Below are 12818 nucleotides of genomic sequence, written 5' to 3' on the forward strand. Positions count from 1 at the left end.
CAGTATTCTAACCTCTCTCAAATGTGGCTGTCATTAATAGTTGATTTAGTGGCTGATGTTTCTGTTACTAATGTAATAATGTGTATTTAAAAATCCCTATTTTTGTAGAAAATGTAAAGAGACCAAAAATAAAACTACCCAATTAGAAGTTCCTTACTGACTGGATTTACCTTTGTACAGCTTTAGTATACCAAAATGCTCACTGCTTTACTCTGTGCACTAAAAACTTCCTGTTTTAAATCAACTCTTTAAGCCTAACAGTGGACTACAAACAGAACTAAAACACCCCGCCATTGTTCAATATTTATCAGGATACCTGTGTTTTGAGATTTTGCAAGAAACACTCCATCTGGTTCATAGTCACACTTTATTTACTTTATGATAAAAACAACATGGACGTGGTTTACATTTTATAATGGTGCACAAGTTTAGCACAGATCTTAGACTTAGAGTATAAAACTAGTGCATTTAGTAACACGTGTGGAGAACATTAACACCATTTACAGAGCACAAAAAAAGCAAACAGTGTTTGAGAAACAGTGTATAAAGAGTGACTTTCAAAATATTGGCAGTACACAGGATAGAAAAATTACCCCCCAAAAATAATTAAAAAATAATTTAGTATAAAAGTCAGGAAACTTATAATTTCTATACATTTCTACAAGATGTAAGGCATGAGCAGTTTTGAAACAATATGCAGGCAGATTCAGTCTTTAGATTTCAGGCTACTTTGGATCAGGCAGGAGACCAGATGAACCTACAGAAAGGGGAGAAGAAGAAAAATTAGATGCAGCAACAAAACTGGCACCTTACATAAACAGGAACCAAGCTAAAGTTTAAAATGGTCTTGACTAGAAGTTCCTTTCAGTAAACGTAGTAGTTATTTAGTAGTTTTCCAACTAGTTAATAAACAAAATACTTGACTTTTAAAATTATGACAATGTACTGAAAAATAGCACTGACATAATTCTTGTTAGAGAACTGCATCTCTAGCTCTAAGACTAAAAGCAGTAAGGCACAGGAGCATTGATGGCGAAAGTTATGAGATAAGTAGATGAGCATGTGCCACTATTCCCTCAAAATTTCAGAGTGCACCTCAAAACAGTTCAACATTTACACAAAGTTAAATAAAACAAGACATAAAAACAAATGTAGCTGAAATGGAATAAACTATTCCACTCAGTGACTTCATGCTCTGCAGGGTTTTGCATCCACGTTATGCATCTACTGCACCAGCTTAACCTCTTTTCTTCACACATACAGAGCCAGCTGGGCTTCAGACATTGTACTCGATGTAACTATGTACCTCCTTTGTTCTACTTTTCCAGATGCATTCAACTCGTTCACCGTGTTGACAGGAAGCTCTGCCATGTGCTCAGCCACGGTTTAAATCCTGAATCATCACTTATTATGGCATCATCATGCCTCAGTATCACATTTCTGACAGCTTAGCTTCTCACTGCATTGACAGCCAGATCTCACAGCACACCACATGACATGTCTCTCAAAAATTATTTAATACGTTTGAATTCAATTTTATAGAACAACCCTGCAGGACATGTACATTTCCAGACCAAAGTTATCCCCTGTAATAGACTGTGCTCGGTGACTAGTGACAAGTCAGTCCCTGAGCACTGTGCTACTTTGTCCTTCAGTGGAGTGAGTGTGTTACACTCACACTCACCTGGCCCATATAGGTAAAGGGGCGACAAGCAGCTCAGGTACAGCCAAGTCCCGTTCTCTTGCAGCCAGTGCTGCCGATAACCAATCATATCAGGGGAACAGGGTGACTGTAGTTTCCTTTCCTCTTTGGGGGGTGGGGATAAATGAGTCTTGTTTACTAGGTTGGAAGATGATAGAGCACAGGTTTTGTGGGATGTGGAAACAATTTTATTTCATTTTTTTAAACCAGTATGGTCCCGGGGGGGGGGGGAGAAAAAAAAAAAAAAAAATCTATATCTATATATCTATCTATATATAGATCTATATCTCTATCTCTCTATCTATCTCTATATCTCTATATCTCTATATCTATCTCTATCTCTCTATCTATATATCTATATATATATCTATATCTATATCTATATCTATCTATATCTGAATGGTTAACTGACTTGCACCAGACTAATGGCTATAAAAATGCATAGGAAACATCTCCCAGAAACAGGGTGATTTATTTAGGAGACATGCATGAAGCACCAGGATCAGCTCACACAACATTTATCTTTTTAGAGGGTTGCTAAGTCACACAGTCAGATTCACAAATTCTTTCAATGGCAGACAAAGCAGACTAGAATGCTCATGCCTGCAATACATTTTAACAGAATTTTCAGGTACCTGGGAGTTTCTTCAACAGCACAAAGTGCATTTATATATGCAAAAAGCCCAACATGGTCTCCTTTATGTAGGGAACCAGCAAGCTTTTGCTTCCCAGGCAAAAGCTCCCCGGCATAACTCCTTCAGGGTTATGTCGGGGAAGGGCATCTGGCATAAAACCTTGCCAAATCAAACATGTGGAGCAACCTGCTGTGGTGACCAGGGAGCAGCTGAAAGTCATTTTAAAGAGCCCGATACAATTTAGTCACTTGTCAGTAAAGCCGTCTCGTGGCTGGTTGGTTAATTTGGTTTAGGGCACTTCCAAGAGAGATGATTGTGTGACTCTTTCCTCCCTTTTCCATGTTTACAAGTATTATCTTGTGTTCTTTAGAGTGTACTGAAAGTACACTTGGGCCATTCCTAGGCTACTATTGTGTAGTCTGATGCTGGTACAAGTGCTATATCCCAGTGCCCTGAAACATCTTCCAGTTTGATATTCAAATAAATTAAGTGTTCAGAACCCCTTAAATTGTGCTCAATAAGGCAAACCCAATGCTGTCAGTGTTGAGCTGTTTGAAGACCATCACCACAGTGTTTTCTCTCAAGCCTGTGCACTGCTCAATCTGTCATGGTTTGCTATGGCCAAGCAGACATACAGCAACAGTGTTCCCACCTGTAAACCAATGAACTTACCATTAGGGATACACCCTGTGTTCGCAGTGAATACCTTATAACCCCCCCCCCTCTCCCCTCTTTCGTATTCTAAATGCTACTCACCTTGCTTGGCTCCCACCAACCGCTGCTGGACTTTCTCTAGATGACGGATATATTCTGTCAGGGATTGTTCTGGATCCTGAGCTGTTCCACCTGATTGTACAGAGGCCAAAGGGGTACTGGAGTGTGACCTGAAGAGTGTAGAAAGCGTATTTAAGAAGACGAAAAAAAACCTAAAAACTAATTGAATCATATCAGTTTCTAATAAAATCTGCTAAGCGAGGCCAAACCTGTGGCGCAGCCTGAAGGGCGATTTGCTGGGTGGGACGAGCGCTGACAGAGTGTCTATGTAGATGGCGCTGCTGTCTCGGATCTGCGTCGGGTCAGAATTTGATCTTGGCTGCTGCTGCCTTAAAACTTCAGCTTTAGGCCCTGCCAGGAACAATAAAATTAAATTACCTATGCACTCATACTCACTTGGATAATACACGCAAGTCTAAACTATGTAGACAGAGCTGACCTGGAGCATGCCCATTGACAACCCCAGTTGATAATCTTCGGATTGCTTTCTGCCATTTCCTCGTCAGGAACCTCATTCTGAAAAAGTGCATGGAATTAACTAATAATCTCTGCCTTCTAGGGAATACAACTAATATGTATATGATGATACATTTCTTACCTTGAGACCGCAATTATGACTTGCACTGCAGCCCTAAATCGTCCGAGGGGTCTACGCTTGGAGGAGACTGGGGGTGAGGGTCGAGCTCCCATGTGAGCGATAAGACACAGCGTGGCTTGTTCACACTCCTGGAATCCTCCTATCAGCAGCAGCAAGTAACGCTTCTGGTACACCAGAGCTTTCCTGAAGCTCTCAGCTCGCAGGTAGCGCTCATAGTAACGCTGAAGCTGCAAATCAAGCAAACGCTGTCAACATTTCATCCCTATACAACCAACAGCGTACAGCGAAGCCAGAAATGGCAATTAGGTCCTTTGGAGTCAATATCTGTTCTTGAAAAGCTGTTGCAAAAATGGTTATTACACCCCTAATTTATCCTGATGTGCTGCCTACTGACCTTGCTCTGGCTGGATATGTCGTAGACAGGCCTATTTTCGGTTTCCGCGGTGACCTTGGCGAGCTCATTCTCTGTGCGGCGCAGTTGTCGCTCCAGGCAGGTGAGTTTGTGTTTGAGAGTGGCCCTCTCCTGGCTCAGTGATGTCACACGCTCTGTCAACTCAGAGTTCTCCTTCAGTAACGTCTCCAACAGGTTGGAAGACGACTTGGACGGCGTCTAGGGTGAGAAAAAGTTCATTTAGCAATGATTACATGTGCTAAAATGTAATCCTAATGAAAAACTTTGTCACAATAGTTTGGATTCCTCATAGGGATTAAAGCACTTGAATACCTGCTGGTGCTGCTTTAACACTCCTGCCTGGCCACCATCAGTATGGAGGTTGGTGTGGGGGTGCTGGAAAGGTTCAGCTTCGCGTTGTTGTCCCGCTGTTTGTCCAGACAGGCGCTGAGCAGCCATCTCTCTCTCGTCTCTTTCCAGCTCTGCCAGAGTGCGCTGCAGCTCCTGCATACGCTGCTGGTCCTGCTGCCTCAACAACTCCAACTCACACTAAAGTCAGAAATGTTCACAATGATGTGTCTGTATGGATTTGCATAGGCAGTGAGTACACTAGAGAAGATTTGGGCTGATGCATCTTACCAGTTTGCTGTTGATCCTCTCCTGTCGCCTCTCTCTTTCCATCTGCTCTTGCATCTCCTTCCTCTTTTCCCTTTCCCACTGCTCCTCCCTCTCCCTCTCTTTGTCCTTCAGCACTCGGAGTCTCTCCTTCAGCTCTGCGAGTTCCACCCCTTGGCGCCTGGACTGCTCTCGCTCCACCTCTAAAGCCTGGTTTGCTTCCTGTTTCTGCTCCTTCAGAGTCTCAATTGTGATACGATTTCGGGTGGCTGCTTCCTGCTCCTTCTGAAGCTCCTCCCTCCTCGTTCTGTCCTCTTCTTCCCATCGCCTCCTGCTCTGTAGTAACTCTGCCCTCAGTCTGTCCGCCACAGCTGCCAACTCCTCCCCTTGCCTTCGCTCTTGCTCTAGCTGGGAGCGCAAGTCCGAGATGAACTTCCTGTCTCTTGCAGCGTCGGCATCATGTCTACGGCTGAGCTCATCCACCTGCCTGGAGCAGCGGTCTTGCTCTTCATCAAGCTTCCTGTGAGAATCTGCAAGCTTCGAGTGAATTTCAGTCAAGCGAGTTTCTGCTTCAGTCAGCAGGAGCTCCTGACGAGTCTTTTCTTGCAAGCTGAGCTCTTGTTGCTGGGAAGAACGTTTGCGTTCATCTTCTAGCTCCTTCTGAGTGTCCTCCAGGCGTTTCTCTAGCAGCAAACAGCGGGACTGTTCAATCTGAAGTTCTTGTCTCAGGTTGCTACAGGCCACCCTTTCCTGCTCCACCTGCCCCTTTAGAGACATGACCTCTGACCTCAGCTTCTCAGAAGACACCTGTACATTCTAGACAGAGTACATTGCATAAAAACACAAACATTGGGTAGTGATGTTACAAATGTAGCGAACTGAAGTTTTCTGTACGAATAGAAAATTTTAGTAGTGTCCATTTTTAGTGCTCTCTTACCTCTCTCCTTTCCTCCTCCTCCCTTCCTTTACGCAGACTTAGAGCCCTCTCCTGCTCCAGTTCTTGTTGAAGCTCACACACTCTGGCCTGCTCTCTCCTCAAAGCTTCCTCAGCCTCTTCTATCGTCAGCCTGAAGAAAATTGGTCATTTCCAACTTTACCATAGTTACATTTAGACTAAAACATTAAAAAAAAAAGTTTAGGAAAGGGGCCCTTTAACATGCCTCAACAATGAAGTTGAAACCCATCTGATTTGCAAAATGCTGATTCACAGGGGAGGCCTGTTTAAGTGCCTGTATTCTGAGCAGGTAATACATACCTGAGCGACATCGTTTTGTTCTTCTGCTCTTGCTGAGCGTCATGTGCACATTTGAGTTGTTTCTGGCTCTCCTCCAGCTCTGCCCTCAGTTGGGATTCATCCCGTCGTTCAGTCTGCAATTGATCTCTGTGCCAGTTACTGTCAACTCTGTCATCAGTCTGAGAAAGATGGTGAAAAAAAAAAAAAAAAAAAAAAAAAAGATTTATAGATACAAGGTAAGTTAATGCACCATGTTAAGTTAAACTCATCTTACACCTGAATGAAAAATAATATCTTCATGCCAATAACCGATTTAAAACAAATTATCCTTTAAATAGAAGAAATTTTGAACCAGCGCTTGAAACTCACTTGGGAGTGTCTTTGTGCCATTCGACAGAGCAGCTCTCTGAGTGCAATCACAGTCTCCTGCAATGCCCTCTTCTCCTGCTGCCAGCTCATGGGAGGATTAGATGATTTATCTTGGTGGTGCAGTACAGCAGAGCCATCTTCAGCATGATGCTGCGACAGACTCAGTGAGCAGGCTTTTAAGTCCAACACATGAGACTGTGCTGATGGATTGACACGACGCTGAGACAAGGTCAGAATTCTGCAGCTTTCTTGATAAACTTTCTTCAACAGTCCCTGCGTGAAGAAAGTGAAGTGAAGAAAAATCTGGCTTTTTGTTAGTTTAACATGTTTATCAAATGTGTGTGAAGCCTACCTGAAGCTCAGGTGACAACAGATCATCACTGTAGCTCATACTGCCCGCAGCACTGTCCGTGTTAGCGGTGGGGTCAACTCCTCTACAGCGGAGGTACTCAATAAACTGAGCATCCAGTCTCTCAGTCTGCTCCAACTCCAGTCTCAGCCTAGCACCCAGTTCTGAACTCACATCTGAATAAGAGGAGAACAGCGACGTTCAGCTGCCTTTATGCAGAATATCCAGATATAAAAGTGACTCAAAATCCTCACAAGTCACAGGTGTGGAAATACTCACTGCTGCCATATCCGTCACTGGCCCATTCAGGTGCCGACAAGGAAGAGGTGGAGCCAAGTGGTGAGGAAGGAGTCGTTAGGTCAAGTCCTTCCAATTCACGTACCTGTGAACAAGAAAACATAATAATCTGAGTGAGAACTGAAACCAAAAGAAATGAACACATGGTTTACATATCTAAGCTCGAACTACATACTTTATCGGCATCCAGTGAATCGAGGATGGAGTAGTTCTCAGACACTGACACAGAGCGTGGCGAGTGGGAACTCTGTGTAGCTGGGTCTGGGGTGATCGTCCTGGAGTGTGAAGGAGGCTCCATTACAACCCTGGGAGAGGGTTTGACCTGGGGGAGGTCCAGGCCTGTGTTATTCAAGCCACTGAGCTCAGAGGTGTGGAAACGTTCAAGGATTCGGTCCTCAGAGCACTCGAGTCTTCTTAAAACCTCCGGAGAGCTCAGAGAGTCTTCGTGGTGAGACACAATGTCCTCGAAAGCTCCGACAGAAATATCTGACAGCGGAAAAAAAAAAAAAAAAAAAAAAGATCAGTATGAGAACATGTTTCTGTTAAAATGTTCAGGGGGCTCTATAAATCATGTTTTAAACAAAGTTTGCATTTCTTATTTTAAAACCCAAATTCCACTGTTCCTTGTAAACATAAAAGGCTAGGTCAAATAGATTTCCATTGTCATTGCTTTTTATAGGCTTGCACATAATCATAAATCAATATTTACCCTCACACAATCAGTGCAAAGACTTATTTAGTGCTCACCCTTATGTGGGTATCCCTGAAGTGTGTCCTGTTGGCCCTGCTGTCGGAGCTGCTGCAGCTCTCTCTGCTGATAGGCCAATTCCTCCTCCTGTGCAGCCAAGTCCTCCTGAACGCTTTGAAGTTCTGCCTTCAGTTGTTGGTTGTCCGCTTCAAGGTCAATGAGAGCACGATCTTTGGTCTGCCAGAGAAATTGTGACATTAAAACGCAGCAGTCAAGCTTCAAGCACTCAGACCACCACATTAAAACCACTATACATCTTATCTGATAATGTGTGGTCCACTCCGGTTCCCACCTGAACTTCCTCATGCAGTTTTTCAGCCCTTTCTGTACTGGTACTCAGACCCTGTCTCAGTGCAGTCAGCTCTGTCCTCAGAGCCTGATGTTCTTCCTTGAGCTTGGACAGCTCAACCTCCTTTTGTCTCAAGGCAGTGTCTGCTTTAGCCAAGGTCTCCTCAGCATGGGTCTGAAGTGGAAGAAAGACATCCACAGAAACATTAAGTGTCATATCACACCCCTTTTCCTTTAGCCCCCCCCCAAAAAAGAAAACATACACAAACCTTATATAACCAGATTTAAACACTTTCAAATATAACAGCATTTTACTGAGTATAGTCAGTGTATGCATCTGTTGCATAAGCTGTAATCTTTCACTCGCATTACAAACAACTACATCAATGTAACATGAAGAGAGAAATTTGCCAAAAGCAGCTGTGAACTAGTAAAAAACAAAAACAACAAGCTCCGATAAAATGCAGAGACATGCTACAAAGTAACCAGTGCATTAAATAAGTCATGCTCTCTTTTCTTACCACATCCTGCCAAGTTAGAACAAAACACGAAAAATAAAGTGCAACACAGCTTTAAAAGCCAGTGCTACCAAAGATTTTCTTCCTGCTTCCTCTTTTTAATGTCACTTCCTCTGTGCGGGTCAAGATTTTGCTATCTCTCAGTGCTGCGCCACGTCACAACAGCAACGCCCCTAATTATAACCAGATGTGGTCTTGCGGCACAGCTGTATGCTTCGGAGGGGAAAGAAAAAGAAAAGCAGCAGCAAAATATTTCCTGTTTCGTACTGAGGCTTGTTTAATTTTAAAGAGGTTGCTGGACAACTGACATTTTTGAAAAATAACTCTTTTGAGTGACAATAAACAGATTTGTTCAGTGAAACTATTACAATTTTAAAAACTGAAGATTAGAGCATGTTTTACTGCTCTGTTTAATGAAATACTCAAACAGTTAAAACATTTTAATATTATATGGTTATTACAGATTGAATGATAAATTGAGCGATTCTTGTATAGCACTTTTCTACTCTCCTGCAGCACTCAAAGCGGTTTATACAAACGTGTCTCATTCACCCATTCATACAAGCACTTTTTTCCTATGCTGAAATGCTTTTAATCCAACAGTCACACATGTTCATACTCCAATGAATGTGTCAGACTAGAGCAGCCAGGGATCGAACCACCAACCTTCCAATTGTACATACACACAAAGACAGTAAAGGTTTATGGGAGACAGAAATATGGCCGACGTATCCGCAAATTAGACCATCACTGATGACAGATAGCTGTGTTCAAAGTGAATGAGCCAATAATAAGGTTTGTTCTTTAAAACTAAACCAACACCTACCAGCACTTCCTTTTGAGCCTCTTCTTGACTGGTTTCGTTTTCGTTTAGCTTAACTGTCAGGTCCTGGATGAGGGCTCTCAGTGAAGTCACTTCCTGTTGTAGCTTTTCAATTTCCTCTTGGAGCTGGCCCTCTCTCCTCCTCAGTGCCTCACGTTCAGCAGAAAGCTCCCCCTTCACAGTCTCCAGGGTTTTAATTCTTGCCCTTTCCTGAGCCACCTGTTCCTCCATATCGACCACCTCTGCTCGTAGCTCCTGGACTTGTCTCTCAAGAGTGAGACTGCTTTCTCTGAGGATGCCCATTTCCATTTCCATCTCCGTCTCCTTTGTTTTTAGAGTTTTGATCTCTCGCACCCTCTCCTCTTCATTAGTCTGGAGTTCCAAAACCTGAGAGCTGAGGCGGGCTTTTTCCTCCTGCAGGGTACCCGCCTCTTCTGCTTGAACTTTCCAGCCGTTCCGCTCCTCCTCTGATAGCTTCCTCTTCTCCCTCTCCTCTTCTAGCTGGGCTGTGACCTCTTCCAGCTCAGTTTCCTTCAGGGAGAGGAGACTTTGGATTTCATCTGACTTTTCTCTCTCAGCTTTTAGCCTCTTTCCAAATTCTTCCCCGTGCCCTCTGTACTCTTCCTCCTGGGTGAGCAGTAATCGTTCCAGTCCCTCTTTCTCTGCCACTGCAGTCTCGAGTTGACTCTGAAGGGCCTTGATACGAGAACGAAGAGATCGGGAGGCGGTCGAATGAGTCAGGCTGAGTTCATGCTTTAGGCTGTTCGGCCCCGCTTTCTTCTCTTGTTCTTGGATGGTATCGTTTTGAGGTTCGGGGCTGGGGGCGGGTGAAGGATTGATGCTGTCACCGTCCTGAGAGTCACTGACTTCATGCAGGTTGGGTCCCAGGGTGGCGAGTTCTGCTTGCAGCGTACTGATTACCTCGTGAAGGCGCTCCTCTTCTTCCTGTTTGTCTTGGCGCACTCTTGTGATTTCAGATTTAAGATGTTCCACCTGTGAGCGCAGATCTTCAAGCTCAGCTTCCAGAACCTTTTATCAAAAAAAACAATCAAAACGATTCCATTAAAAATAAATCATGGCCTCACCAGGTATGTGCACTCAAATATTTAGTTAGCGTTTACACTGACCTTGTTATCGCTGGTATTCTCAAGTTCCTGTTCCAGTCTTTGGAGTTCACTGTTGAGGTGGTCGATCTCGTGGTTTTTCTCCTGAAGAAGTGCTGAAGGGAGCGTCTCTTCATCCATTTCATCTTCTTTGCAAAGTTGCTCCTTTTCCTCCTTAAGTATCGTCAGGGCAGACACATTTTCCTGGAATTGGTGGTGCATTATCAGTTATCCTCAGATTCAACTGTTTTTCAAGTAACCATAATGAGTGTAACTGAGGAAATATTAAATAGAGAAAAAATAAATCTGCTGCAAAACCAGAAAAACTGATATTTAAAAAAATTAAAAAAATGTTATCGATGCGTTTTAAACTGTAAAAACCTGTGATTCACGGTACAGGGCTAGCTCAGAGCAGCAGATAAAACAGTCTTCCCATCTGCACTGCTTCACTCAGTCACATTTAAAAATAATAATAATAATTTAAAAAAAAATTTCAGTCAGGCTTTGTTTGGGTGTAGCAGTCTGACGTAGCAGGCTTGATAGAAGTTGATGTAGCAACAGAAAAGTAAATGCAACAAGTAATCATCTTACTTTTATCAGCCATGAAGTGTGCAAGTAAGCTAAGGCTACAGTAAAGTAACCGCAGGAAGGGAGGAGACTCACAAAAAAAACCAAGTCTTCAAAAGCTGAGATGACAATATAATTATGGCACAAGTATTCTTTGCTGCAGTCATGGTTTTACATGAAAGTACAAATGTTGGACCAACGCAACTTATTGAATTGTATTGAACTGTATAGTGTAACATATTTTAGGTCAGTTACATTGTTTAGTCATCTGAGAAACACATCCCACTTCTTACCTTCAGGGCAGTAATTTGCTCTTGGAGCTCATTAACATGTGCTGCATTGGAATTAGTCAGCAGCTCCAGCTGTAGTGTGAGGTGTTTTACTTCAGCTTCCTTTATATTCAAGTCTCTCTGCACGGTCTCCAGCTGGCCAAGCAGAACCTCAACCTAAGAAATGCAACGTAACTATTTAAATCAAAACCAAAATACAATTTTCAAGTTCTGCATTTGCTGATAACTAATCAGACTTATGGCTTTAAAAGATTGACTAAGACATCACAAACATTTTTCCAACCAAAAGGTGGCAGCACAGCAAAACGTGTCAAACAACAACCGCCACCACACATCTGCTCAAATCTTCTTAGCTACTAAAAACTAGCGTTACATAAAACCTAACAGACCTCCTGCTCTTTGATCTGTAGACTCTGTTGAGCAGTGTCTAGGGCATCCTTAAGCTCCTGGGTGGGGTCACGCATGTTGTCATGGTAACAGTGTCTCGTCTCATCCAATTTGGACTGCAGGGCTGAGATCTGAAGCCTGCTGGACAGCTGCTGCTGCTCTAGTGCCTGTTTATCCTGACAAAGAGAGCGAGAACATCAGCTAACTCTTGAGGGAGGATGCACACCAACACTTCACCTGAACTCAAAGTGTGCACTTTGCCCTTACTTGTGTAAGCTCCTGCTCTCTCAGCTTCGCTTTTTGAAGTTCTTGTTCCAGTTGACCGACGCATCTGTTACTCTCTACACTGTTGAGCAGCGCTTGCTCCAACTCTCTGATTCGACCGGCCAGCTTGTCTATCTCCTCATTGCGTTCTGCAAGATCGCACTGGGCTTGCTGACAGGTTCCAAGCAAAGAAGAATAGTCCTCGGTCTTATCTTTGATAACACCTTGCAAGCTCTCAACCTGCAGAGGCAGAAAGATTGATTCAGTTTCAGGGTTTTAAGATGGAAAACTGCAAATTTAAAACAAACAAAAACAAACAAGCCAAAGAACAAAACGCTTACATGATAAGATGCTTTAAAAAAAACAAAAAAAACAAACAAACACAGCCAATCCAGATCTGCAGCCACTGGTTGGGACACTGAATTTAAGCCATTTCAGAGAGCAGCAACATGAAGATGAAAGACAGATGACGTATGAAAAAGATGCAAATGAATATTAGCAAATGGACTACTGAATACTAATGAATGCAGAACCTATAACCAGTACATAAGCACTACAAAAAAAGATGATGCAAACCACACACACACACACACCATGCACGACAGAGAGCTAAGACAAGCATGCTACAGTTAGATTTCATACCTGCAGAACCAAGTCCTCAAACTACAGCAATCCATTCAGCACAGGGATAAACACATGGTAATAGTCAGGCTCATTGGCAAACACCACATTCATCACTTCAACACCAGTAACACTATGTACTCCACAGCTTACTTGCAAACAGTAATCACACCAAACAAACACTACAACTGCGACACACTAGAAACAGAAACATTTTGTTTAACAAATTCTGGTTAAATACATCG

At 43.1% G+C, this 12818-nt stretch overlaps 1 protein-coding gene across 4 annotated transcripts in view; it reads right to left on the reverse strand.

Moving 5' to 3' along the window:
* Positions 1 to 353: 353 nt before the first annotated feature.
* Positions 354 to 12818, reverse strand: part of pcnt (pericentrin) — a 34185-nt gene continuing 21720 nt past the window's right edge. For 2 of the 4 annotated variants that reach the window (XM_086275833.1, XM_086275836.1), the window contains 23 exons: positions 12595 to 12615; positions 11956 to 12192; positions 11691 to 11864; positions 11305 to 11457; positions 10469 to 10648; positions 9345 to 10370; positions 8005 to 8175; positions 7712 to 7889; positions 7140 to 7450; positions 6947 to 7049; positions 6671 to 6843; positions 6319 to 6591; positions 5971 to 6128; positions 5653 to 5782; positions 4740 to 5531; positions 4434 to 4649; positions 4104 to 4319; positions 3710 to 3936; positions 3551 to 3627; positions 3321 to 3462; positions 3094 to 3221; positions 1685 to 1840; positions 354 to 757 (listed from right to left, as the gene is read on the reverse strand). In XM_086275833.1, coding sequence (XP_086131959.1) covers positions 726 to 757; positions 1685 to 1840; positions 3094 to 3221; positions 3321 to 3462; positions 3551 to 3627; positions 3710 to 3936; positions 4104 to 4319; positions 4434 to 4649; positions 4740 to 5531; positions 5653 to 5782; positions 5971 to 6128; positions 6319 to 6591; positions 6671 to 6843; positions 6947 to 7049; positions 7140 to 7450; positions 7712 to 7889; positions 8005 to 8175; positions 9345 to 10370; positions 10469 to 10648; positions 11305 to 11457; positions 11691 to 11864; positions 11956 to 12192; positions 12595 to 12615 — 5274 coding nt within the window. In that variant the 3' untranslated portion in view covers positions 354 to 725. The remainder of the gene's footprint in view (positions 758 to 1684; positions 1841 to 3093; positions 3222 to 3320; positions 3463 to 3550; positions 3628 to 3709; positions 3937 to 4103; positions 4320 to 4433; positions 4650 to 4739; positions 5532 to 5652; positions 5783 to 5970; positions 6129 to 6318; positions 6592 to 6670; positions 6844 to 6946; positions 7050 to 7139; positions 7451 to 7711; positions 7890 to 8004; positions 8176 to 9344; positions 10371 to 10468; positions 10649 to 11304; positions 11458 to 11690; positions 11865 to 11955; positions 12193 to 12594; positions 12616 to 12818) is intronic. The other 2 variants (XM_086275835.1, XM_086275837.1) reach the window with 2 other exon arrangements.

This window comes from Aulonocara sp. 'chitande type north' Nkhata Bay, linkage group LG19 (assembly GCF_057382095.1).
Source record: "Aulonocara sp. 'chitande type north' Nkhata Bay isolate Kocher_YH1m ecotype deep benthic linkage group LG19, A_spYH_male_GT1.1, whole genome shotgun sequence".
Lineage (NCBI taxonomy): Eukaryota > Metazoa > Chordata > Actinopteri > Cichliformes > Cichlidae > Aulonocara > Aulonocara sp. 'chitande type north' Nkhata Bay.